The sequence below is a fragment of the Hippoglossus stenolepis genome, chromosome 2 (assembly GCF_022539355.2).
Source record: "Hippoglossus stenolepis isolate QCI-W04-F060 chromosome 2, HSTE1.2, whole genome shotgun sequence".
NCBI lineage: Eukaryota > Metazoa > Chordata > Actinopteri > Pleuronectiformes > Pleuronectidae > Hippoglossus > Hippoglossus stenolepis.
Window position 1 is genome coordinate 118872 of NC_061484.1, and position 14961 is coordinate 133832.

Sequence of the window (14961 nt, forward strand, 5' to 3'; positions counted from 1 at the left end):
ACATTTGAGTCAAGGCAGGACCGGTATTTGCATTAATGTGATGAGATTGGCTAGAACCTGCACTTGAGTTGGTCAAACACGTTTTTGATTGGCTGGTGCCTGCACTGCTGAAGTTGAGCTTTTCTCAACTGCGGAGGCAAAGTTAAGCAACGGAAACACAATGCAGTTTTGCAATCACCACATTAAAAAATGAGCAGCGTTTATTTTTAAGCTTCCAACGTGGTCGTGTGATGTTGGATGTTAAAGTGAATGTAAACTGACAACAGCCGGTTAACACTTATTTTTATATCACATATTAGGTTTTAATTTGCAATGGCTTATTAACAGTGCATGTATAATATGCTAATAAGCTGTTTCTTTTTATTTCATTTAAAATCATGTCCCAATTAATTAATTAAAATCTAATTTAACATTGTAAAGAAAAATAGTAAATGATTGAATTTTTTCTTTTAATGTTCAGGTTTTCTACATTTGATACGTAGATAATTTTGATAAATATCTGTAAAGTAAGCTAAAGCTATAGATATGCTGGAGAAGTCCAGATCGGCTGAGTGAGAAAGAGAGCAGAGCATTAAAACAGGGACCTTCCTGCGCCTCCATCATCTGCAGGAAGAGAAAGAACACACACAAACATAGTCAGCCTCCCACGTACACACACTGTGCTGAGAGCTAGCAAGGGGCTTTAAACAGATCCACACGAAATATAGACAAAGGGACTGTAACCTGCTACAATGGAGGAAAACATGGATGATTTGCAAAACCAGAAAGGTAGGACATAAGAACAATTATCTCACATTAAATATACCTCTCTGCCATTGTTATGTTCAATCATCTCTCTTTGTATCACTGGCTTACTTTGTGTGCTGAAGACAGAGATATAAGACCATATACATATCCTTTAGGAAACAGATCTTTTGTACATTTAATGTGCAAATTTTGTTGGCATATGTTCACACAGATTGTTTTTCTCATTGTTCTGTTTGGCAGAAATGGAAAGAGAGGCTGACAATTTTAATTGGGCCATCTATAGGTCTGCTTATGATAATACCAGGGATTATACAACCCTATTTTGTTATATTTTATAAAGAATGGATGCATAACAAAGGACATGTTTTAGGGTGAGGATGAGAGGAGCTGGCAGACATTGAAGGGTCAGTGCTGTTTTGGAGGCAGGACAAACAGATGGGTGGACAGATGGATAGACGCATGGATGGATGGAGGAGGTGGGAGTGGCGGCGAGAGGGGGTATGGGGGGCAGATGGAAGAAAAGAGTGGGGGACAAAACCTCCATCTAAAGACTAAAAATCTGGAAGACGAGGGATAAGTGGAGCAGTGATTGATACTTCCATTGGGATTTTCTTTGTTTGCCTCTATTGTTGATGCTTCACGCTTGTCTGAACCCCTTCTCTTCTCTTCTCTCCCTCGCTCTCTGCATGCATCCTTTTTTTCCTGGTGTCTGTGTCTCTCCCTACCCTTCCCTCCATTTTCTTCATATCTCCTTATCACTACCCCTCTCCCTTTATGATTTTTTTTCTGGAGCCATTCTTTATCAGTGTCTTTCAAACCAGATTTTCTAACTTTATCAGCCTGTCTGTCTCTATCTCTTGTTTTCTGCATCAATATTTTTTTGTCTATCTGTCTCCTCAATCATCTATTTTGTCTCATCTCCTTCTGACCTCCATCTCACTCTGTCAGTACCCTCCCTCTCTGCCTCCCTAATTCCCTGCCCCTTTTACCCTTTCTCAATCCAGTTTTTCTTTTTTGCTGCTTTTCTGTTTCAGATCCTACACATCATATACAATTATGGTTAATCATTCTCTTTATGCATATTTGTGTTTTATCAAATCACTATGATTTTTGTAGACGGTAAAAATGGGCGTGTCCATTTTCTTCACCTTCAGTCTGAAGTAACTGGTGCTGCCCACACAGAAAATAAATGATGGAGTATTTTTTATCAAAAGATTTAACAATTTGAAGTAATGCAGGGCACCTGTTAAAGACATGGAGAAAATCTGTTCCTTGTGTACATCAGTTAAATCAATTAGTCATTAAAATAAGCTATGCATTTTTATAATGATAATATATATCAATTATTTTTGTATTATCCTTCGTGCTGCAGTGCAAACTTTTTCATTTGGAGAAGGAGTGATTGTGTAGCAGTGATCTAGTTTTGGTCTTGAATCTGTTTATATCAAGGTTTAATTGTAAAGCTTGTGGCACAAACTGTAATTCTCATAAATTTGTTGTTAAGCCTGCACTGCAAAACACATAATAAAGATTCTAGATTCTGTTAAGAGTCTACTTTTACAGCTTACCCATTCTTTCTAATGGTCTAGCCTAATTTCAATTGAACAAAAACAATTTGAATGAAAAATAACAATATGTTACAGAGTTATCTACCAGTACCTTCTTAGGCATCCCTAGTTGTGGAAGTCTCATTTTTCCTTTAGCCAATGGTGCATGACTAACAGTCAGACACTTCTGTGGCTTGGATGAAACATGACTTAAACATTACTTGCAGTTTAATAGTCAGTGCAAAAGCTTAGGAGATGTGTAAGAAAATATCTGGTCCATTGGTAAAAAGTTATATTGTACATTGGTATTTCAGTGATCTTCCAGCCAACTGACTTTGCACTCATCACAACAGAGAGAAAGAACTCAATGTTACATACCATGTGACATGAAATGGAACAATGAAAATGACAATTGCAGGTGTAAATTAATAAAGCAAGGCAAAACAGTTCATTATATAAAAATATTAAGGCTTTTGGCATTAATTTCCCTCTTCAGTGGCAATGAATCATTGTAAAAGAAGATACATAACAAAATGTCATATGCAGCTTAAAATCATGAAAAACTATTTAACACATGATGAGAATATACAGCATTTATGTTTTTTTCATGTAAGAGCCAATCCCTTGACCTGACATTGGGCAAGAGGCAACATTATAAGTCAACAAACTGAAACACATACAAACAGTGGCTTCAGGAAGTATTCTGACCCCTTCCCTTTTCTTTATTTTGTTGACAAAGATTTTTTGATCAGATTTTCCTGGAGCAGGTCATCCTGCCCATGAATTACTTGTAGTGGTCAAAAGTTTAGGGTGACAGTTGAATGCCAATCGGGTTCACCACATATATCCAGAATAAACGGGATGGGAGGCTGATGATTCCAGAAATAGACAATTTATTTAAGTCGGACAAATGATTTAAAAAGACTGATCGAACAGCACAGGATCATGTGCAAAGTATGGAGTACTGGCCTGTACTTGATATAAATAACAGATTAAAAAGAGAGAAGTTAAAGGCTCCAGACCCAATTTAACAAAGCTAAATTATCATGCATAAAACAAGCACAGCACACTTTAAGAATCCCAACACTGGTGTGATTGCACCAGTGGATTATCACTGCAAGCGATATTATACAATGAAATAACAGAAGAGGGCCTCTAGTTTATGGAGCCAATAACTCACCAATATTCAAGCCATTAAACCAGGATTGCATAGTACCCGTCAACCATATTGCACATTGCCCATAGAACAAACTAAATAAAATAAAACAAAGAAACTAAACCAATTAATCAGAAAGAAAACTAATTCTAAACAAGGCCAAATAATCTAAATGAAATCTAAATGTGGGAAAAAACAGTGACCGTAAATATTCTGCCTGAAGGCAGCCCTATGAAACAAACATGTCATATTAGGTCACACAATTATTAAACAAGTTCATCAAAATGTTTCAAAACATTTACAAACATAACACACATCATTATGCCATACCTTCAATTCATTAAAATAAAGCAGAGACCCACGCCGTCCTTATTGTCTTGACGACAAGTACTAAAACAGGAAAAGACAACTACACTTAATGTCACAGACACAATAGTATAGACTCTGGATAAATGTTCCGGCGCATTACTTACAAGTATTGTTCCCATTAGTTTGTGGGTACACGCTGACTGGGGGAGATTACAGCGTGCATGTATGGCGACGCTGATACCGTCACACACACACACACACACACACACACACACACACACACACACACACACACACACACACACACACACACACACACACACACACACACACACACACACACACACACACACACACACACAGCTGTACTCTGGGCTCTATGGATCTATGGATGGGCTTAATGTTTGCGGAACGTTTTCTGCGTGATCTCCATTTACATTAAAGTGACTTTCAGTAAACTTACCGCAACAAACAATTGGCGTCCACACCTGCTGCGCCCACGCTACACTTCCTCACAGGACCGGCAGTGGAGAGAGAGAGAGAAAGGGAGAGAGCTACTACGGTGTCCCTAAATAAACTTCGCCAACTCCCCGCATCCTATAGGCATCGCCGTCCTGTCAGGTACAATTAGAGCTGTGATTTTATATCTACAATGACATAAGCATAACTGGGAAAGTAACACTGCTAAAACTATCCTGTTTTAGCTAAAGCTTTTTATTAAGGATTGACCCCATTACATAATGTAGAATTGCTTTTAGAGACTTTAATAGAAATGTACGTTTTTTAAAATATTATATAATATTGTAAATATTGTAAGGATGTTTATCTACAGATCACAATAAATCTTGTGTTATGTCATTACAAGTGCTAATAATTATGTTAAGCAATGTAGATCACTTTGGTGTACTTGCTAATGAGAATGTTGTTATTAGATGTAATTGGATGGTTGTGTATTTTTCATTGACTGTATATAAAGATGGACGTAGTGTCCGTGACGTCACCCGTTGGTTTCTGAAGAGTGGAAATGAGGCTCTCAGTGGGCGTTTCACCCAGCGCTATTTTACCGGTGCTGACTCCTCCTAGTTCCTGGCTAACCAATAAATGGGGGAAGAGGAGGAGCATGAGTTGAGCTGAGGTGGGCTTAGGGACGACTGACAACTGAACCACGCCCACAGAGCTCAACGTTACCTGGTTAGCTCATGCTAAGGAGCTAGGCTACATGCTACCCGCCGCTGCTAAACGGCTAGCGCTGCGGTGTATATGCTTCGGGATGGTCTCGGCCGTCACAACCAACTTAACTTAAGAGGTAAGTTACCCTGAAACAACAAAACCTATTGATTTATCTATTATCATAATCATACTACATATGCTTACATACCTCAAGTCGTTTTTAATATGAAATTGTGTTAATTTACCGTTTATTTAACACGTCTAATGAACAGATTGAAGCAAGTTAACTAACTCAGTCTGAGTTTTCACATCACTTTAGTAAAGAGTCGTGTGTTAAGTGTTCACTTGATTGTAATTATAAGTTAATATTAATAAGCTACACGTGTAAGTTGCATGTGATAGTAACTATATGTGTCACAATGTTCTGATACAGGCTCGTATAACCTGTTACCACCTATTACCACCTCGTTTATTTAGCCTGTTATGGAATTTACAAGGAATTAGACTCAATGCAGATGTGTAATGACAGTTTAGATATGATTTTAGTCTCCACACACCACTGCTGTTAACAGTTCTCATATTTATTATATATTTATCTGTTTTCACAGAGAGAAGTCAAGGGACTTGATGTGGACTGTTATCAACAGCGCTGTGAGAGATTATCACCTTAAATATTACAGATGAGGTAGAAAGACATTTTATATATTTGTACAATATATTTCTTTCTTTCAGTACATCAGTTCTGGCTGAGATGATTTGTGTTGCTTCCACCTGCTGAACACAGAATAAACTGTAAGTACCAGTCTTGGCTGCTTAACACAGCTGATATTGTATTGTAATTATTATTAATTGTATTGTACAGTATCTGTAAAAATCTTTAATCTGAGGTGTTGCTCCTTTGTCCTACTGATGTGACAGTGATTTCAGCATAAAACATCCTTTATAGTGAGTTTCTTTTAATTACATGAAGCACTGCAGCACCTGATGTCCTCAGCATCCACTGTGGCAGCAGCAACATGGTGGAGATCGGCAGCTTCAGGCTGGTCAACATGAGGATGACCTGCACCAGCTTCATCTGCACAACACTTCATGCTTACCTCCCTCAACTAAAGATGGCATGCAACTGTTTATAGTTGGCAGTCATTTCTTAGTGTCATGGATAATATTGAGTCAATTTCTATATTCATTATGATTGGTAAAAGCATGGTTATCACAACAATGTTCATCTTTTACTTTATGATTTGATATACTTTAGATGTAAACCCAGTTTTCTTTTTTCTTCTTTGCCATAAGAGACAGAACACGGTCAGCACAGCTGTGTCCTTCAGGCTTGTCCATCCCTAATACAATGACAGGAAACATAAAAGTATGGCATTATTGTAGAGGAAGTGTTACTTATAAACAAAGTTTGTGTCCTTATTTTCTGTGGATATTCAACTATGTATTTGAATATGGTTTTGGATTAAACAGTGCACTACCAAGACAATGAATGTACAGTATGGAGTTTTTCCACATTAATAGTATTGCATATATAATTTAATGTATTATGTATTATGTGCAATACTTTGCTTTGATTGTTGGTAAGCTATGAAAACAGGTCTGTACCTGTAGTCAGTGTTGAAGTGATGACTCTCAGTGTTCAGTCTGGTTGGAGTCCAGTTCTGTCTCATGTTGGACATCCACAGGAGCAGGATGTCTGAGTCACCTAGAGGAACATTCAACACAAATACACAGATATGTAAAGTCATACATTTGCCAGGTTAACTCCTTCACAGACTTTTACATGGTAAAAATAAAAGTTTATTACTTCAAAGTTCATCAGATCATAATCACTTCAGTTTAGGAAATAGGTGGTGGACATCAGCCTCAGGTTCTCTATGTGACTCTATTCTAGTAAAGTCACACTTCCTGTAATTTATTTACATGTGACAAACAAATTAATTATTCTGCATGTCGAATTATTCAACACACGAGTGACAGATTCAGTAAAGTCTGCCTAAGATTAACGATGTAAAAACTGAATGTAGCAGACAAGTTTAGTTTTCACTGTAATACGTTACAACACATCAATACTCTGAATAAAGAGCTTTAGGAGACGTAATGCTACTTTAAACAGCTGCTCTTAAAATGCAGATGTGACGTTAAATATTCACATTTCAGTTGATCACAGTAAATCTGTTTCTGCAGAATAATAATCTGTGTTTGTGGTAAAACTTTAACTATTTAAATTCAACGTTACGTTACCGTACAGCCAATAACAAAGTTCAGCTCAACGAGTTTCCCACTGCAGCAGCTGCACTAACGTTATTAATTGAACAATAATCTAATATGACACTAATACGGAAGTTACTAACAATAACATAGTCAAGTCAAATAGGTTGGCGAGATTTTTTTTTTTACATAACGTTAGATATCTAACGTGGTGGAGATGTTCTCCAAACACACACAGTTGCCTTCAGTTTAAAAGATTCATCCTCATAAACTGGAATGCTTCTCTCTGCTGTGTCGACCGGTTCATGTCGGTGTTGTGTCGGTTTAATACCTCCCGTACGGTCCTGTTAGCATCGCCATTACTGCTGGTATCTTGCCTGCAAGCTAGCGGAGCTAAGCTAACAAGCCAAGTACAGAGACACCGATACCTGCTAATTAGGGCTGGGTATTGCCTACAACCTCACGATACGTATCACAATACAGAGGCCAAGTAACGATACGTATCACGATGCACGTTGCTTTTGAATAATGACCATGTCCTGCACAGAATTTACTACAACAGCTGTTCTTTATTATTCCATATACCAACAAAGGCAAAGCCTTAAGGATCGCACAACTTAAAACACTTAAAATGTTGGCCAACAAAGATCTTAAAAGTAAAATAAAATAATTATCTTTCTAATCCCAGAGTTATTAATAAATGCAAATTAAATATTCCTTAACTTTTAAACATAAAATAGCCATAATATTCTGGTTTCACTTGACTTTAAGTGCACATCTATTTGCTGTAAGAATGTCCTGAGGACATATCAGTTCTTTTATAAAGACAAAACTATAATAAATTTTAAAAAAGGCGATGCACAGAAAGGATCTGTCACTCACTTATCTCTGCCCAAGATCCCCGGACACAGTGTTTTTAATGTCCCTCGTAACTGCCGAGTCTGTTGCTTGGACACGAGCGCTGTTGCACCACTTCAGTTAAGGTCCACAACTCCTTGGCATTCTTCCGCACCTCAGTGGAGAGTAATGCTGCGCAAATTGCGGGCTGCTGCTCTAAGAAGTGCTCCAACATATCACAGGCGCTGTTCCATCTCGTAGCTACATCTGTCATGAGCTTGTGCTCCGGGAGATTAAGTAGCTTCTGCTTTTCATTCAGGGCATGGCTTGCAATTGTGCTTTTCCTAAAAAAAGCCACAATGCTGCGAATTCTTCCCAGTAGACGGGAAACAATTGGCGTCTTGAGTGCACGTTCAACGGCCAAATCCAGACTGTGCGCAAAGCATGTCACGTTCACTAACTTCGCCAGTTTCCTTCCATGTTTGTTTTGAATTGAGACGTGTGCTGTTTTTGCCTATGCTGCCACCTATTGGCATTATTGTGCACTGCACCATAGGTGATGTTTCACTTTCAAAACTGCCGTCACAGCATTTGATGCCGTATCGTTACAGTAGCATCTGCATCGATGCGTGCATCAGCAAGGAGGACGTCACGATATATTGCCATATCGATTTTTTGAGCACAGCCCTACTGCTAATCACTACTAACACATAAATAAAATACAGTATTTTACTTACCAAAGAAATTGGAGCACAGACGTCTTTAACTTCTCTGTCAGGAGATCCAGCCGAACATCAAACTGTATTATTCATCTGATATGTGAGTGAAAACCTCGCCACAGACTCAGGTCGTGTTCAGTGACGGGGATTAGCCTGTTAGCTCAGGTGAAGCCGAGCAGGCAACAGGCTAGAAGCTGGAGTGGCGAGCTAACGGTGATGTCACCTGTCCATCAAGTGATAATTATTCATAATTTCAAACCTATATATAATTTAAACGAGTGAGTTAGAAAAACATTCAACCTCCTCAGAGTTGTCATGAAGGATGAACTTAGTGATTGAGACTAAAACCGTTTTTTTAACCAGGCTGTAAACAGGTTTAATTCTGCTCTAAAGTTAGGCTTTTTAACATGGGAGTCAATGGGAATTTACTCCTTCTTGGAGCCAGCCTCAAGTGGCCACCCAGTGAACTGCACCTTTTTGCACTTCTGCATTGGCCTCATTGCTCAGCCCGGGTTTTAGCCGCTTGGTGTAACTTTCTTTACTGCCAAAAATAATTTGGATAATTACCAAAAGTATGGACCTAGCATTGCTTATACCAGCTAGTAATGACATATTTGAATAATATAACTTATAAACAATCTTTTATTGTATTTGTTTCTATACAAACAGCAGCACCAGAGTGAACATCTTGTCTTTATAATATTGCAACTTTTTCAAACAAACATAGACTTGTTATTCACTGTGATTAATTTAACAGTTTCAGGACTCTGCTTATTGATTGTAGAGAAATGTGTGGGAGCCAAAGTCTGCCATTTAAAATTCAAGTGTTTGTAACATGGTTAGCAATTACATAAGGTATTTGACATAGATATTCATGGTCAAAAATATGAAAAATCTTTGTCCTTATTCTCCTGCATGTTATTTATTATATATGTATATGTGATTTAAATATTAATGACACCTGCAATCAATGTCAATTCCTGCAATATTTGTGCTCTATAGACCTTACTCATCTAATGTAATTCTTAACTTGACCAGTATTGTCAAATACTATTCATATCATAATTACAATTATGACACCGCTGACTGACTGACAATGCTGTTGTTGACTGGGGATTTAGCATAATTTTTCAGGCTAGCGAGACCAATGAGATGGTGTGGGAGACACGGAAGGTCGGGTTTATCACAGACCATTAATGATTTGCTCAACTTCAAATGGGCCCAAGAAACAGGATGTTTTCCGGCTATAGCTGTTTTCCTTCCTTTTAATGGTAAATGGTCTGTATTTATATAGCGCTTTTCTAATCTTGATGACCACTCAAAGTGTTTTACAGTACAGTTTTACATTCACCATTCACACACACATTCATACAGTGCATCTATGTGCAGCACTTTTCTCTATGAGAAGGGTTCAGGACACTTAGAGGATAGAACCAATGACCTTCTGGTTAGAGGACAATCACTCTAAACCCTGAGCCACAGCCGCCCACTCCACATGTATCCCATGGAGTTTGGTTGTCTCAGCGGCAGTGGGAAGTTTAGGCAGAGCACGGAAATGAACAGCTTTGGGAAAACTGTCAACAGTTCTAAGGATTACTATGTTACCATTAGATAACAGAAGTCCTTTGTCAAAATCCTAGGTGATATGGGACTATGGGCAGTCTGAGATTAGTAGAGGTCGAAGGTAACCTACAGGTGGCTGGTGTGAGGTCTTGCTCTGTGCACTCACTGTGCTTGCGGAAACAAACTCTTGAATGTCTCTGTCCATGGTAGGCCACCAAAAGTACCGTTTGAGCTGGGATAAGGTGCGGCTAACTCATGGATGACAGGCGAAGTGCGAGGTGTGCATCCACTGCAAAACCAATGACTGGATAGAATTAGTCACAAAAGAACGATAGGTGGACCATATCCTGGCTCAGGATCCTGGGTGTTACAGTCAGAGATGGTTTCAACAGACATATGTTGGCAGGACAGAGCATCGGGTTAACATCTGTCCAAACAACAAAAGGCTGATAAGCACCCTCCAGCCAATGCCACCATTCTTCAACGCCAGCTTGCACTCTGCTGGGGAGAGGCGACAGGAGAAGAAGGCGACAGGAGAAGAAGGTGCAGGAATGCAACTTTTCATCTCAGCCTGCGATAAGCCCCGACTCCAGTGTCCGAGGCATCGACCTCCACCACAAACTGCCACGCTGAATCCGGCTGATCTTCTCTGGGTCTGCCTTCACCTGCCCACTCTCAACAATGTAACCAAGGGAACTCTCTTGACATGAAACTCCAATAATTATCAAAAGAAAAGGGTATTGATTTTTTTTACTGAGATATGACTATGCACATCCGCAAGGTCTTATCCTTCTTTTGGATTAAGAAAAATGCAGTGCCTACACAAGAGGAGGACGGTAGGATGATGCCTGCTGCTAGACTTTCCTTTACGCATTTGGCTTCCCTTCGAGTTATGACAGATTATACTGCTAGGCAGGGGAGCCCCAAGGAGGAGATCCATTGTCCATTGTCATATGGTCTGGGAGGTGGTGAACACAAGGCCAAAGATTTGTAATCTCTGTAGAGATGGAGGTCAGGGAAAAGACGGTCCTGCCAGAAACCCCACTTCTGTGGGCGAGCCAATTATTTTTGTGGGTACAAGTACAGGTATCTTAAAAGTGACCAGCTGATTACAGCACAGGCACTCACCAGACCGTATTCTCCGTAGTTGCTCCACAGGAATGAGACGAGCTCTCCCTAACTTTAGGTTAAGACATTAACCTCGGTTCTCTGAAACATGAGTGAGGTATCTCACTATGGGACACGCCCTCCGCGCTGTCCCCCAGAAGCAATTTTACAATAAGTCATTCCTGACTGGCAGGCAGACGTGACATCTGTCACCAGAGGAGGAACTTCTTCCTGCTATATATAGACCTGACATCACGTCATCACCTCAGTCTAAAAAGTAAGCACACCTCTTCCTCGCTCCAGGCAAGGAGGGTGATCTGGTGAGATACCTCACTCATGTTTCAGAGAACCGGGGTTAATTTCTAAACCTAAAGTTGTCTTCCAACATTCGTTTCCGTATCTCACTATGGGATATGGCGACTGCCGCATTGCCAGATAAGCTTACCTCGAAGACCAATAACTAACCAATCAGTCAGTCAGACAGGCACATTTGTGACGTAACTCACATTCAGGACTGGATGAGACCATGTAGGTACAGTAACATCCAGATTATAAAATCTGGATAAGGTATGAGGCGTTGCCCAGCTGGCAGCCGCACATATCTTTTCAACAGACACGCCCTGGAACAGTGCCCATGATGCAGCCATACCACGAGTGGAATGCGCCCGCAGACCTATGGGGGGTTGTATTCCCCAGCAATGATAGGCTGAGGCAATAGCCTCCACGATCCAGTGTGACAAACAATGCCTCGTAAGAGGTTTCCCCAAGTGTGAAGTAGTCCAAGACACAAACAGCTGCTCTGATTTCCTGAAGACAGATGTCCTGTCCACATGTCCACAAGCTCGTAATGTGCGCACCGGACAGAGCGCATTCAGCCGTTCCTGCTCCAGCGTGGAGAACAGTGGAGGATGGAATGCCGACAGCTCAATAGGACAATATGATAATGCCGAGTTAAAAACCTTAGGCACAAACGCGGGATTTGGTTTTAGCAACTTTTAAATCCCCCATAAAAAACTGCATGCATGACAGATTCACTGATAGTGCGTGAATATTGCTTACGCGCTTTGCAGATGTCAGCGCCAGTAAGAGAGCCGTTTTGAAAGAGAGCATCTTAAGCTCTACCTGCTGCAGTGGCATGAAAGGTGCGCAAGATAGCGCCTCGAGCACCAGTGTTAAATCCCACAGTGGGGTTAGGCTCCTTGACACCAGCCGCATGCGCCGAGCGCTTTTATAAACTGTCAAATGAGAGGATGCTGTCTGCCGTTTTATCCCCAAAGCCTATGTGGCATGCTGAAATAGCAGCTTAGTACACTTTGATAGTGGAGAACGCCAGAACATTGTCTAGTAGTTCCTGTAGGAATGTCAAAATCACAGGTATAGGGCTCCGAAAAGCCTCCACCCCTGCTTTTGCGCACCAATCCTCAAACGCGAACGGTGAACTTAACGAATCAGTTTTCATGTGATGAACGTGAACGTGACGTTCACTCACGTTTATCGTGACGTTCACTAACGTTCATGTTTATTTTTTAAATCATCATCGTATCAGGCCATCATGAAATACCAGGAGCGGGCGAATGTGTGTGTGTGTGCGCTCCCAGACAGCGGACACTAGGGCTGGGTATCGCCTACAACCTCACGATACGATACGTATCATGATACGGAGGCCACGATACGATACGTATCACGATACACATTGCTTTTGAATAATGACCATGTCCTGCACAGAATTTACTACAACAGCTGTTTTTTATTATTCCATATAACAACAAAGGCAAAGCCTTAAGGATCGCACAACTTAAAACACTTAAAATTCTGGCCAACAAAGATAAGATGTTAAATAAAATAATGCTCCTTCAACTCAGAGTTATTAATAAATGCAAATAAAATATTCCTTAACTTTTAAACTTAAAATAGCCATAATACTCTGGTTTCACTTGACTTTAAGTGCACTTCCATTTGCTATAAGAATGTCCACAGCAAACCAGTTCTTTTATAAAGACAAAATTATAATAAAAAAAATAAAAAAATCTTTTTTAACAAACTTAAAATTGGCCTTGTACTGGCAGCTAAGGCTTAACATGTTTTCAGATTTTTGTGCAGAAACACCAGTTGATCCACATGCTCAGGTTTCAGAGCACTCCTCTGAGCTCTAACTATGTCTCCAGCGGTGGAGAACACCCTCTCTGCGGCAACACTTGTACCTGGGATGCAGAGGGTATTCCTAGCTAAGTTAGATAGTAAGGGGAAAGCAACCTGGTGCTCCCTCCACCAACTGAGTGGATCCCCAGTAAGAGCCAATGGCTCTGCCTCTTTGTATTTCTTGATTTCATCAAGTGCCTGATCATGTAGTGACATAGGTGAGTCTTGTCTTTTGGGAAGAGAAAATGTCTCTCCAAATAAATCTGCTAGAGCACAGGTAGAGTCCTTTCTTCTCTTGCAGGGTGGGGAAGAACAAGTTTTAGCCTTTTCTTGTTCTGGTACATAGTTCTGGTTCTTCTGAAATCAGAACATAAAAATGTACTTATAACCATAGACTGTATATAAAGCTTATAACCAAGACCACATAGCATTCATAAATACAAAGATGAGTCACAGTTGTATAGTTATATCATTACATTATACTGCACAACCTGCTGTACCAAAGTCAAGTGAAAAGGTCGTTTTGTTTTTCGGCAAAAACACTTAGTAAACTAAGGTTAATTAACCCCCACCTGAGAAATCGCGCTGCCTCTGCTGCCACAGTGGTATACGTGTCCTGTCTTTGGTCTTCTTCCAGAAGAAGGGCACAAAAGCGTGGATCTAGTGCTGAGGCGATGCACAGAAAGGATCTGTCGCTCACGTATCTCTTCCCAAGATCCCCGGATACGGTGTTTTTAATGTCCCTCGTGTGGCCGAGTCTGTTGCTTGGACATGAGCGCCGTTGCACAGCTGGGCATGCAGCGGTGCTATAACAGACGGCGTAGGGGTCTTTTCTTCTGACATAACGAGTGTTGCAACTTTTAGCGGCTTCAGGGCTTTAGCCACATCTTCAGCACAGGCCAGGTCCGCTTCAGTTAAGGTCCACAACTCCTTGGCATTCTTCCGCACCTCAGTGGAGAGTTGCTCCGCAAATGCCGGGCTGCTGCTCTAAGAAGCGCTCCAACATATCACAGGCGCTGTTCCATCTCGTAGCTACATCTGTCATGAGCTTGTATTCGGGAGATTAAGTAGCTTCTGCTTTTCATTCAGGACATGGCTTGCAATTGTGCTTTTCCTAAAAAAAGCCACGATGCTGCGAATTCTTCCCAGTAGACGGGAAACAGTGGGCGTCTTGAGTGCCCGTTGAGCGGTCAAATTCAGACTGTGCGCAAAGCATTTCACGTGCACTAACTTCGCCAATTGTGCCGCGATTGTCATATTAGAGGCATTATCTGTCACCAACACAGGATCCTTGTCAACAAGCCCCCATTCATTAACCACGTCCCGTAGCAAATCTGCAATATTTGACCCGGTGTGGCTTTCAAACATAGCTCTGGTCTGCAGGACGTGTGAGACCATTTCCCAGTCTGGAGAAATAAGGTGGCATGTGAGAGTTACATATGACTGGGTTGCTCTC

General features: G+C 40.6%; 1 protein-coding gene and 1 long non-coding RNA gene across 4 annotated transcripts in view; both read left to right on the forward strand.

Annotated features, from left to right (window-relative positions):
- Positions 1–539: 539 nt before the first annotated feature.
- LOC118121988 (neuronal membrane glycoprotein M6-a) overlaps positions 540–14961 on the forward strand; it is a 45980-nt gene continuing 31558 nt past the window's right edge. For 2 of the 3 annotated variants that reach the window (XM_035178385.2, XM_035178376.2), the window contains exon 1: positions 540–768. In XM_035178385.2, the coding sequence (XP_035034276.1) occupies positions 732–768 (37 nt within the window). In that variant the 5' untranslated portion in view covers positions 540–731. The remainder of the gene's footprint in view (positions 769–14961) is intronic. The other variant, XM_035178368.2, reaches the window with a different exon arrangement.
- LOC118122009 lies at positions 4861–5721 on the forward strand. The gene is made up of 3 exons (XR_004698421.2): positions 4861–5065; positions 5538–5580; positions 5662–5721. It is a non-coding gene; the product is annotated as an uncharacterized LOC118122009 (long non-coding RNA).